We start from the raw sequence: 11,874 nt of genomic DNA, 5'->3' as shown, positions 1-11,874 counted from the left end.
TATCATGGAAATGAATTTCTTTTGTTTCATAATTGTGAGTTATAATTCTGTACATTTCCCAAACTATCTTGTTCTGCCATACAAGAGGGGACCAAGGAGGGTGCAGTGAATGTTGACTGGCGCAAGGAGTGGAGAAGTTGTTTAGATTCTAAACCCTCCTACTTAGCCAATTTATTCTTATTAGTGGAAGGACAATTTTAATACAAATTTTATAGATGGCAAACTTCTCTTCGGAGATACAAATTTTAATATGTAACAATTCATGGTGTACATGGAGCACTAATAATACATGGTCTTATAACCATTTTGCAAACAAAAAAGTTTTTTTTTTTTTTAAGGACAGCACGGTTGGCACTAATAATATATATTTTTATAACTATTTTTGCAAACAAAAATTTTTTATTTAGGACAGCACAATTATCTGGAGTAAATACAATCTCTAGCATTAATCGCGAAGTACCCCTATTTTAGGGAACCCTGGAAGTTGTCGGTGGCTCAACGATCTGTATTCCAAAGGTTTACCGAGGTGAAGTTTTTGGCTGGTATTCTTTTATTTGTAGGTTTCTCTATTTTCGAGGGCCTTTGTTCAAATGTGAAATCACAGGCTTTCTGTCTGTCCATGCTTCTTTTGATGTTATGCCATTCAACAGCGGACACCGATGAATAATATTGGCTGTCATGAGGCTACAGTCCCCAATAAGATTTAGAGATGCTCTATTCTGTCATCATGCCCTTTTAACATAAACGCCAAAATCAATGCTTCCAATCTGTCTGCGAAGGAGAACTAGAATTCCAAGGATATCATAGAACATTGGGGCTGTAACTTCACTTCTAAAAGCTCCATTGTTAAGACAAGAATTGCTTCGAAAGAGGGGGCGGGCCGGCTGCGATGCTCTTTTCCTCTCAAAAAAGCTAAAATATCCTATAATTGGAGTGGAGCTGAATGAGCTGAATCCAAACGGAGAAGTGTGAATAGTTTGCGACAAAGGAGGGTACCTAATCTGCTGTTCTATTCGTTCCTCTGTAAATGCCAGCGAACCTTAGAGTGATAATCATTGTCGGCAAGCTTAGCAACGCAAACTGCTTGCCGACAAGTAATTTTGCCGACATAATCTTCCATCAAAACTTATTAAACTTTTAAAAAAATTTAGAGCCCATCATGTAGAACGGACGGTCGTGATTGAAAGGCCCTTTCCGGGATTCCTAGAACACGCGATGCCATATATAGAGATATACCAGCATCGCCACGCGTCGAACGGCACGCGTCATGGGGGGAGCGAGAAGAGGTACCAGGGGCGCCATCTAGGGCTCCGAAAAGAATATAGATAATAAGATTAAAGAGAACTTCCGTTCTTTTGGACCGCGGCGGGAAGCCAGCCAAGCGAGAGCGTCGCCTCCACGCCCACTGCTTCCTTCAAGAAGATGCGGCAAAGCTTATCAGAGAGCGAAAGCGAGTGAGCGACAAGGGGACCGCCATAGAAAAATCCAAGTACAGCCCTCCTTTTCTTGGTTCTCCTTGCTTTTTTGCCTTTCTGCCCTTCGGTCGATCGGAGGAGGGTAGGAGGAGTTCTAGTGCTTCTAGGGTTTGGAGAAGAGGGGAGGCGAGGTTGGTGGAGGGGGAGGGTGATGCCGATGGATGAGGGATTGTTGGATGATATCATACGGCGGCTTCTTGACGCGAGGAACGGGCGGACGGTGCGGCCGGTCCAGTTGACGGAGGCGGAGATCAGGCAGCTGTGTCTTGCTTCGAAGGAGATCTTTGTCAGCCAGCCTAATCTCTTGGAACTCGAAGCGCCGATCAAGATTTGTGGTAAAAACGGCTAAAGCTCTCATATTTTTCGTTTTCTCCTCTTCTCTGCATGCTGAGTGGTTTTGGGATTGAAAGGATCCTAGATTTTAGCTGTGTTACTCCCTGGCGGGCATCTGTTCAGTTCATATGGAAATGATACTATGGGTTCGCTTCCTCCTTACGTTTGGAGGCGCTTTTGGCTTTGGGAGTGATATTTCACGGATTTCAAGATAGATTAGTTGTATTAATAGGGAAAAAACTCAACCTGGATGCTAAAAACATCAAAATATGGAGAGCGGAGCATTAAATTTGGCTCGTAGCAACACGTCCAAGTATCACAGAACTTATAGTCATCCTTGTTGATCTATGATTGGCTAATGACAACATGCGCATTGCTCAACTTATGAGTTTTAGTTTGATCATAAATTGATAAACTTCACATAACCATATACCTGTTTTCTAATGGCCTGCCAAATTTTAATTTTTACCATCCCAAAGACCAATTTGATATTCCATTTCATTGTTTTTCTGGTAAAATTTTGTTTGTTATCTGACACACATGCATGTTATAAATATCTTTTTACCTTTTGGTAATGGTCATACTTCGCTTACGCTCAGAAGATTGACTGTTTCTGGAATATATGACAATATGACTCATGGTATTAGTGTAACATTCAATTAACCAAGTCAGTTGTTTCTCACTCTGGATCAGGGCCTTAGTGCATGGTTGTTAGTTTACCCCTTTTGGGGTAATCATTGGTTTTCTTTATGAGCTTATATTTAGGATTCGTTCAAGGATTATATTGGTTATTTTGCAAGGACATTATTGGCATACATCATCAGTATCAAAGTTTGGTCAACATTCACTTTATATTATTTCATTCTGTAAGTGATACAAATCAGTTTTTTTTTTTGTAGAAGCATTTTTTGGATGTTTATATGGTATTGGCATTGATTAGATGTACGCTTTAATTGCTGGATTGCAGGGGAATTTATGACTCATGGTGCAGCCAAAATTACTCATATGGCCAAATAGGCATAGTATATAGTTGGTCAATTCGATATCAAATATGCATTTTTTAAAAATCATTTTCTTTAACTTGTAGTGCAATTTATTACTTCGAGGCTTATGGCTATGCTTGACAGATGGATGCAATTTAGTATATCAAACCTTGTGACCTTTGCTCTCCGTCTTGACTCTTTCCAAATCTACAGGAATTTAAAATACCCTCGCTCCTTTTCTAACATTGCCTTGGCAATGAAGTTAACAATAATTCTTGAAATTTGATGCCGAGTTAACAGTGGACTATAAAAATCTGCTTATTATGGTGGATCATCACTAACTTAGAGTTGTGATCCTCAAAGGACCCCATTTGCTGGGCAAAGATTTTGAGTATGGTAATATTCTTGGGAGAAGCATGTTTTGAGGAACATTCTATTCAGTTTTGGAATTGTAAACATTGGAATGAATGAGGACCACTTTGTAATTATCTATATGTGATGCCTATAGCAAGCTGCTCAATCAAACACTTGCTTGATAGAAGCTTGAACTGTTATGTTGTGCTACTTCTCAGAGTTATTCAAATATAGCTGATAAATCCTTGAATGAATCACCTATTTTATTGCACATTTGTACATGACAATGTAAGAAAAGTTGGAACAAGTTATAGGTTTGGACGTTTGTGCACTTCAAAGGGATGAGGCTTCTTGAGAGCATGGTTAAGCATTGAAGTTTCGTAGAGAGAAATGACCCTTTGGGGGTCACGACAGAATCATGACAAATCAAAATTAGAAGAATTTGCAAAACTATTCTCGATATAAGGCCTAGGACTTTTTTGTTTCCTTATGGTATTAAAGTCACTCAAAGGTATATAGGTGGACCTTTTATTCCTTTTCCACGTGACTAGACAAACTATCAAGCTGTAGTTCATGGATTTTGATAGTCATGTTTTTAGTGTTTTTTTCCTTGTTGGAGCCATTTTTTTTTAAATGGAGGTATATGCATAGTCTTTGTAATCAAACAAGAATATAGAATAAGTCGTCCTAGTGAAATAATTAGCTGGAACTATTACACTTGATTCTTATGTGTTACATTTCATATTTTGGTGATTTTATATTAAGGAGGATGTTTTAATAATTTAGATCTAATGTTTCAAAACTAGCATAATAGGATGGTACTACTGGTTCCATACCATCCGATGGCCAAACAGTATGCAGACGGACCCTAGGATGCGAAAGTTGGTTGGATTGGTATGTACCAATCCATGTCATTCTGATTGTATTGGTCCATACTCCATACAGACAATCCATACGGATTGTACCAGTTGCACACCTGTTGCTTTTCATTCTTATTAATTATGACAATCTTGATCCATCCCAATCATACAGATGCACGGTATTGTACCATCCTAGGGCAAAACTGGGATGGGTTTTAGTACCTATATTTGCACCGTTGATTGGATCAGAGACTTACTTTTTAGGTTTTGAATACAATGGTTAGCCACCAATTAGTTTAGCCCACCTACATTTATTAGGTATTATTAATTGCATGGTTGTTGCTGTCATTGTAACTATAGTCTGCCGTACCGCCTGGTACGGGGCGTACCATACTGTACTGGGGGATAACCGGTACGAAATTTACCTTCAAGTCGGTACAAGCCCACCGAGGCGTACCAAGATCTGTACTGGTCTGTATCGAGGCACACCGAGATAAAAATTGAGAAAATGGTCTAAAAACTATTTCGATACAAAGATGTACCATACCGTACCGTATCGAACCGATAAGGTATCGATATGGTAACCGATACTGAGATTGCGGACCTGGATTGTAATCTTTTCAAAAAGTGTATTTGAAGGAGTCAAAGTCAAATCAGACGGCATGAGGAAGTTCAATTTTAAAACAGCTTTATGGGAATAAATTTTTCTATTTTAGAAAGCATGAGAATATGCTAAGTTGCTAACGAATCTTTCCTTTGTGGGGACAATTTATTGGGCTTTGGAGCAGTGCTTGATGTGTTTTCAAAATTCTTGGTTCTTAATAACCTTTATATCGATGGCTGGTAGGATATTTATATGGATAATTCTAATTAGCATAAATTTTTTTAACAAACTTCTATGCAGTTCAAGAACTATGATTAGAAATGCATCCTTTCTTATTTATTTTGGTTTTTTCTGAAAGCCACTGTCATCATGTCCTGGCCTATGTCCCCTTTAGTTTTAGACCAAATTTTAGAAACAACTTTTATTGCTAATCAAGTACCTTAACTACCCGTTTGCCTCAAGATTCTACTTCCCTTATGTTTTTTTTAAAATCTTTACATGCATTGGAATTGTCTCCCTTGCCCATTGCCACTACCATCATCTCATGCATTAGAATTAGGCATTAATGCCAGGTTAGCAATAATGATTGTTACAGAGTCTTTTGCTAGTTGGTGGTTGACAGGGAGCTTTCTGTGGACATGCTGGCATGGAAAGCATGAAAATTAGAGAGGGGATGCGGGGGGAGCAGTTATTGGGTTGGGAGGTAATAGGCAGTCTTGGCACATTAGATGAAATTGATTTAATTTTGGAGGCCTTAGTAGGTTTCAGTGAAAAAATGTGGCTGTTTGTTTCAATTATTTAAAAGGAAAATTGTGGACACATTTGCCATGATAAAGGCTCATGTAGCTTTTTAATAATAACTAATAGCTTAAAAACAAAAAAGATCATAAGATGTTTTTTTTTCTTACTTAAGAGTTAAGAATGTTTTAGAAGTCCTTGGTATGTGGAGCCTATGGCTTATAACCTCATGCTCCACTTCCAACCAGACAAAATTAAATCACCTCTTCCAACCAGACACCATCAGAAATTAGTGTATTTCTTTTATTTTATTGTTGTCTGATTTTGTCTCTCCTTCCTTTCAAAGTTTGTTCTTCTTCACATTGGTATAAAACCATATTACATTTGCCTCCAGGGACAAGACACAAAAAAGAAATTTTTCTTCAAAAATTTGGAAGGTCTTTTAGCAATCATTCTCAGGATTGAGTTTTGATTTGCATCTAGGCTCATAACTTGTTCTTTGCATATTATTGGAAATCCCTGTATTAGAGCTACCTTATATTCCCATATTGTCTAAGATGTTGTAAAGGATTGCTTATAAGTTGCAGGGCCATAGATTTTCCTTACCCTCCCAAGTTCATGGTAGGCCTGTCTTCCTAAAATTGCCTTGCTTGGTTATATCTTTCCCATTAAGATAACATTATCAAACTTTGTTTGCTGTACTTTGAACCTTGACCCTGTATATATAGGATCAAGGCTTACTGCTAATGTTTTAGGTAGATATTTTGATATTTGAACACTGAAGAACCATAAGGTGTTATATTGTGTAAAACTCGTGGAACCTTTTTAAAGAATTGTATGACAAAATTTAGAGGCCTAAGCTAAAAATATTTTATTCACTTCCTCTAGTTCCCTATCTTGTTATTTCTAATTCTAATCTAAGTAAAGAAAATGTACTTGGTGACTAACTAGAAGAAACTTAAAGCATAGTCTTGAATACCTTCATCTCTTAGCTTTCAAATGATTATTACAATTTCCTTTATAGAAAAATCTTTATTGGTGGAAATCAATATACTTTGGCACTCCATTAGATGCTTTAAGTTGGTATCATATCCAAAGGTTGATGTTCTTGAGTTACATTGAGGAAATATTTATGGAAAGTTTGCATTTTTCTTCCTTCTTATTTGTTTGTTTATTTATTTGGGGAAGAGGGGGGTGTAGGGGAAGGGATATGGAAGCATGTGTTGACATGCACAGTATTCAAGGGGAGAGCAAAATCTGAACTTCCACATTGCTTACTTGGGCCCACTTTTAAGTGAAGAGAAGGAATGTGGATGATTGGGTACTTTCAATTTCTGAAGTGAAAATCTTAATGTTCCCACATTTACTGACTGATGTCACCTTGTAGTCTTAGGTGGAAAGGAAAGGTTAATTTCAAGATAGCATGGATGAAAGAGAAAGCAAAGAAGTAAACTTGCGTGGACAAAAGTCTTGAGAAATGATGATTTGAACTTAATTGGTGGATGATTCTCAATTTAACTAGCGTTGCATGGATGTGCATGGATTGTTTGAAATTACAAAATCACGTGCTTTGAACTTTTGAAGTTTGTTTAATGGAGGCTTGAATAGAAATCTTTCACCTCTTCTTTCTTTTGATCTTGCTTCACTTTTCTCAATTTGAAGAAGCCAGAAAACAACCACCACGGAAACAACTGGCACATATTGTCCCTATCCCTTCAATTTTTTGCTCGCACTCTCTTTCCTTATTCCTGTTTTTGTAGCTTTCTAATCTTTCTTCTCCTCCTCCTCCTGCTCCTCCTTTGTAAAGTCTTTCTAGCCTTTAGTTGACCTCAAACTTTTATTCTTTTGGTTGTTTGACCGTCTGGAGCATACAGAATATGTCTTATTTGTGAGTAGTGGTTTGACTTCTTTGGTTTATTTAAAAATTCAGTTGCATTGATTCTTGATGAATTTTTTATCAGGTTGATCTTCTTTCTCTCTTGTAGTATTATCAAGTTTGTGTTCAAATACTACTTCAGACATGGAAACATGCCCTTTTTGTTTTCTTGGTGCATGAAATCAACATTTGGAAGAGTATAGACTTTTTCGTTTTTTACATAGATAAGCTCTAAAAGCCATTTACCAACCCCGCATTGAAGATGTGCTCATGTTCAGCATTAGAGGATGCTTTTTGGGCAATCCACTGCCCTCCAAATTTAGTTAAATTGTGAGAAGGTTTACCGATGAATTATATAATTTAAGTCATGCTCCCAGGAGGAGATTCTAAGAATGATCATTTAGGAAAAGAATCTCAAACTTTTATTATATTGATTGGGACTGCTTCTGGTTCTAATTCTCTTGTTTCTATGTTGATTTTTTTGGGGCATATGGTAGTGGACTAGCAATATCTTATCTACCTCTACTGGTGGTACAAACACACAGTTAACCTGTGTTTTGACCGATAAAATTAATGGTGTTCATGTTATAATCAAAATGTTGCTGGATGGATTTGTGAAGATGAAAGTCTGGCTCCTTAGTTCTTCTGGCTTATGTGGGTGCAACCTTTCTAGAAACGTGATACCTTTGATATTTGAAGTTATTGTGGGTTGAGGGAAAATGTTAGTCATGGATACGGCATAAAGGTGTAAAATTTTATTATCATTAGTAACTTATGAACCATTGTAATTGCTGGCGTTTACATTGTTTTTGCATGGAACTATAAAGTATGCTTATGTTATATTCATGGGTTGTGGGAGCAGTCAGCAGCTTTGAGTACAGTCACATTTCTGTTCTCATCATAGACAATGAAATTAGTGAAGATGATATGGGTTCCGTTGCCATGTTTGTGTGTGAGATAAACATGCATTATGTAGTTGAAGGATTTTAAACCTTCTTAGCGTGGTAGAGGATTGGATAAATAGAATAGTTACCCAAAAAAGTTGATAATGACCATATACTGTGGGCTATAAATAGTTTGGGTAAGATTCCTTATGTATAATGTCTGGATGGTAATCTTTCAGTCTTGTAGTTCAATATATCATTATTTTCTCATTTTGTATCTTCCATTAAATAACAAATTGTATCATCTAACCCAAACGAAAACTGAATTGCTTGGTATTGGATATTCTACAAGTGAGCTATTTATTTTTGTATCCTCTATTGGTTTACATTTGAAGATGTCTGCTCAAGTAGGTATTTAAACAACATTTTTTCTTTATGTTTACAAGGAATAAGCTCTGATGATCAAATTGATGTTATGCAAAAGTATGTTTTTGCTTATCTTTTCCTGATGGTGGGTGGTTATGAGGGTTGGATCCATGCCCCAACCATCATGACCAGGTCATTAAGCTGAATGGCATTTTAGGTATTGAACAATATTTGAAGGAAAAACAATGGGTTACCAGTTCTCAACAATTCTGTTAACATATAGAGTAGACTAATTAAATTTTTCGTCTTTTTTTTTTTAACACTTCGGTAACATTGATTTCCTTAATAGGGATTGATATCTTCATGTTTAAATGCTTTTGATATGATGCTTATGTGTCTTCTAGTTAACATCAATTTTAAATTATTTAGTTGAATCTCCAAATTGCTTATTTTCTCGCTGGCAGGAGACATTCATGGTCAATATTCTGATCTTCTTCGACTATTCGAATATGGTGGGTTCCCGCCAGAGGCAAATTATTTGTTCCTTGGGGACTATGTTGATCGTGGTAAACAAAGTATAGAAACTATATGCCTCCTTCTTGCTTACAAAATAAAGTACCCTGAAAACTTCTTTCTTCTGCGGGGCAACCATGAGTGTGCTTCCATTAATCGTATATATGGGTTCTATGATGAATGCAAGAGGAGGTTCAATGTTCGCTTATGGAAGGTTTTTACTGATTGTTTCAACTGCCTACCTGTGGCTGCACTTATTGACGAGAAGATCCTCTGCATGCATGGGGGTTTGTCTCCTGATTTAAAGAACTTGGATCAGATTCGAAATATTGCTCGTCCGGTGGATGTACCAGATCAAGGTCTCCTTTGTGACTTATTATGGTCAGACCCTGACAAAGATATTGAAGGCTGGGGGGAAAATGACCGAGGAGTCTCTTACACTTTTGGGCCTGACAAGGTAGCTGAGTTCCTTCAGAAGCATGACCTAGATCTCATTTGCCGAGCCCATCAGGTTAGTGGTGGTATCTGAAAACATCAATCGGGGCATTTATTTATTGACTAATTGATTGACCCAGCTTTTAGTTTTTACACCAGAATAATGCTGAAGATTTGAATAAGATAAGTATACTGGTATATTGCCTCTTTCTTTTACTTTGAGGTGATGGCTAAACAAAGCAAATGATAAACCACTGGATTTAGGTTCTGCTGCATATCATACACCAAGTTAAGAAATGATATTTCTTGTTTCCTCCTAGGCAAGTAGACTAGACAAAACTATCTCCTCTCTATTATATCTAACAACTTCCTTCCAAAGTTGGGTCTCTTGAGCAAATTGATCTTCCTTTTTCTGAGTGCATTCATCTGATATATCAGTTTGGGCAGGTTGTAGAAGATGGTTATGAGTTCTTTGCAAAACGCCAGCTGGTTACCATATTCTCGGCCCCAAATTATTGTGGGGAGTTTGATAATGCCGGTGCTATGATGAGCGTGGATGATACTTTGACATGTTCATTTCAAATTCTTAAACCATCTGATAAGAAAGGGAAGATCGGTTTTGGGAACAATTTAATGAAACCAGGAACACCTCCTAGAAAGGTAATCAACTATACACTGCATGAGCAAGATATCTATTGCAAGTTTGCATTTTTTGTATAACAAGTACTATCTCATGAGTTACTTGGACTTGTGTTTTTATATAAAAGTAAATATTCTTATTCTATTCATTTTGAGGTAATATAAATTTATAACATGTTTTCATGGGAAAGGAGCTCAATTGCAACTGATGCTCTTCTTTCAAAAAAAGAGAAAAAAAGAAAAAAAAAAGGTTTTTCTTCTCATTTTTTATTAGTTTGCATTTTAAAATACAACAATGTAAAGTAATTTATTCAAGGTTCACCGTACTGGTTCGTATCGTACCATATCGGACGTACCGTATCATACCAATATTGAACCAGTATGCAGTCTCATACCCTACAGTATGTCGTGCCTTCTCATACTGTACCATATACAGACACTGTAATATGATGGTACATGCATGGGGTCTGGTACCGAGATGGGAACCTTGAATTCATTTTTTTCTGTCTGGCCATTTATGCTCTCTTTTGTTTTGGTTCACTTTTAAAGTTCGTATTTAGTGTGTCCGCTTGACTTCTGTCGCTGCCACTTCTGATTATTTATTACTCGTATCAGCTGCAGCTTTTTCTTCAGGCTCTGAACGTTTCAACTAACTTGGATTCTAGCAACACATGCAAATCATCTTTGCTGATGTTGATTCCTCTTGTTTCGGACCATTGTTTTCATTGTGGAAATGTTCCCTGTAGATATCAAATTATTAAGGGCCAGGGTGGATGTATCCCATGGAAACCTTAATTCTGATCTCAACTATCCTCCCCTGAGTAATTAAGATGATCTACTTAGCACTTTCCAAATTATTTGCAATTGAAAATTTTGACATTGCATTTCTATTGACCTCTTGCTGATTCATTGTTGAAAATCTCATCTGTATATAAGCACAAACCTCACCCTCTTTTTCTACTTTTTATGGGGTGGCTTCATGAATAATTTGTCGTTCATTCTTATTGACAGTTATTTATTTTGTCACCAGCTTTGTCAGATCTTCTGCCCAACTCCTTTGCATGTACTGGAGTGGAGTCGAATTTATTTCTGACAGCTGATACAAATACATACTATTTCTTGTACCGAGGCCTTCTCAACTATCCATGGCCCATTCCCATGCCATCTCATTTTGTTTGCTGCCGCTATATCTTCAATTTATCTCCCACATTTCTTCTTAGTCTAATTGATTCCCTTAAAATAAGTGAAGGCATCTGCAATATTTGCTACAGAAGGCTGCATGTATGCCATATGCACCAACTTTACCACCATCTGTTTTTTTGGCACAATATAAATTCAACGCTATAGTTAAAAAGAGAAAGGGAAAAGCCCTTTGCAATATCTTAGTTGCTCATTGCCAACAGACTTGTTGAATCTCATACTGATATTATGTTTGGCTTTATCAGGGTGGAAAAGGTTAGCAGGTGTTACCACGAGTGGATCTTATATTTCGGTCCTTTGGAAGGTTTCTGGGATATCAGACATAGCTTCACCTAGTTTACCAGCAAGTCCAGGCATCAGGATTGAACAGGAAGCTGAGATTTGCATGCTGTGCTAACTAGCCTAAGCAAAGTCCTGAATGTGTAAAGTTATTTTGAAAGCTCTACTATCATTATTACCAACTGTACTCTAATGTTCTGGTTGTATTTACACGTTCAATCCCTGATATGCAACACATCAAATTGGTGTTTATCAAGCTGACAGCTGAGCCAATGTTCCTGATGCCTGAAGCTTGCTTTATTAAACTCGCAGTTTCTTTATGACTTGTTCTAATT

The 11,874-nt window shown here is 37.1% G+C and overlaps 1 protein-coding gene across 1 annotated transcript; it reads left to right on the top strand.

Moving 5' to 3' along the window:
• The first annotated feature begins 1,251 nt into the window (after window positions 1–1,251).
• On the top strand, window positions 1,252–11,859 carry LOC103710880 (serine/threonine-protein phosphatase PP1). Its single transcript, XM_008796797.4, has 4 exons — window positions 1,252–1,810; window positions 8,938–9,497; window positions 9,869–10,081; window positions 11,506–11,859. The coding sequence occupies exons 1-4, from the start codon at window positions 1,627–1,629 to the stop codon at window positions 11,518–11,520; spliced, it is 972 nt and encodes a 323-aa protein (XP_008795019.1). The 5' UTR covers window positions 1,252–1,626; the 3' UTR covers window positions 11,521–11,859.
• The last annotated feature ends 15 nt before the right edge of the window (window positions 11,860–11,874 follow it).

The sequence above is a fragment of the Phoenix dactylifera genome, chromosome 8 (genome assembly GCF_009389715.1).
Source record: "Phoenix dactylifera cultivar Barhee BC4 chromosome 8, palm_55x_up_171113_PBpolish2nd_filt_p, whole genome shotgun sequence".
Taxonomy (NCBI): domain Eukaryota; kingdom Viridiplantae; phylum Streptophyta; class Magnoliopsida; order Arecales; family Arecaceae; genus Phoenix; species Phoenix dactylifera.
The sequence above is the reverse complement of the archived record's forward strand: the minus strand, read 5'-3'. Positions and strand labels throughout refer to the sequence as shown.

Coding starts and splice junctions, on each gene's coding strand:
- LOC103710880 (XM_008796797.4), top strand. CDS start 1,627: ATGCCGATGGATGAGGGATTGTTGGATGATATCATACGGCGGCTTCTT. Junction 1,811..8,937: donor AGCGCCGATCAAGATTTGTG/GTAAAAACGGCT, acceptor TCTCGCTGGCAG/GAGACATTCATGGTCAATAT. Junction 9,498..9,868: donor TCATTTGCCGAGCCCATCAG/GTTAGTGGTGGT, acceptor CAGTTTGGGCAG/GTTGTAGAAGATGGTTATGA.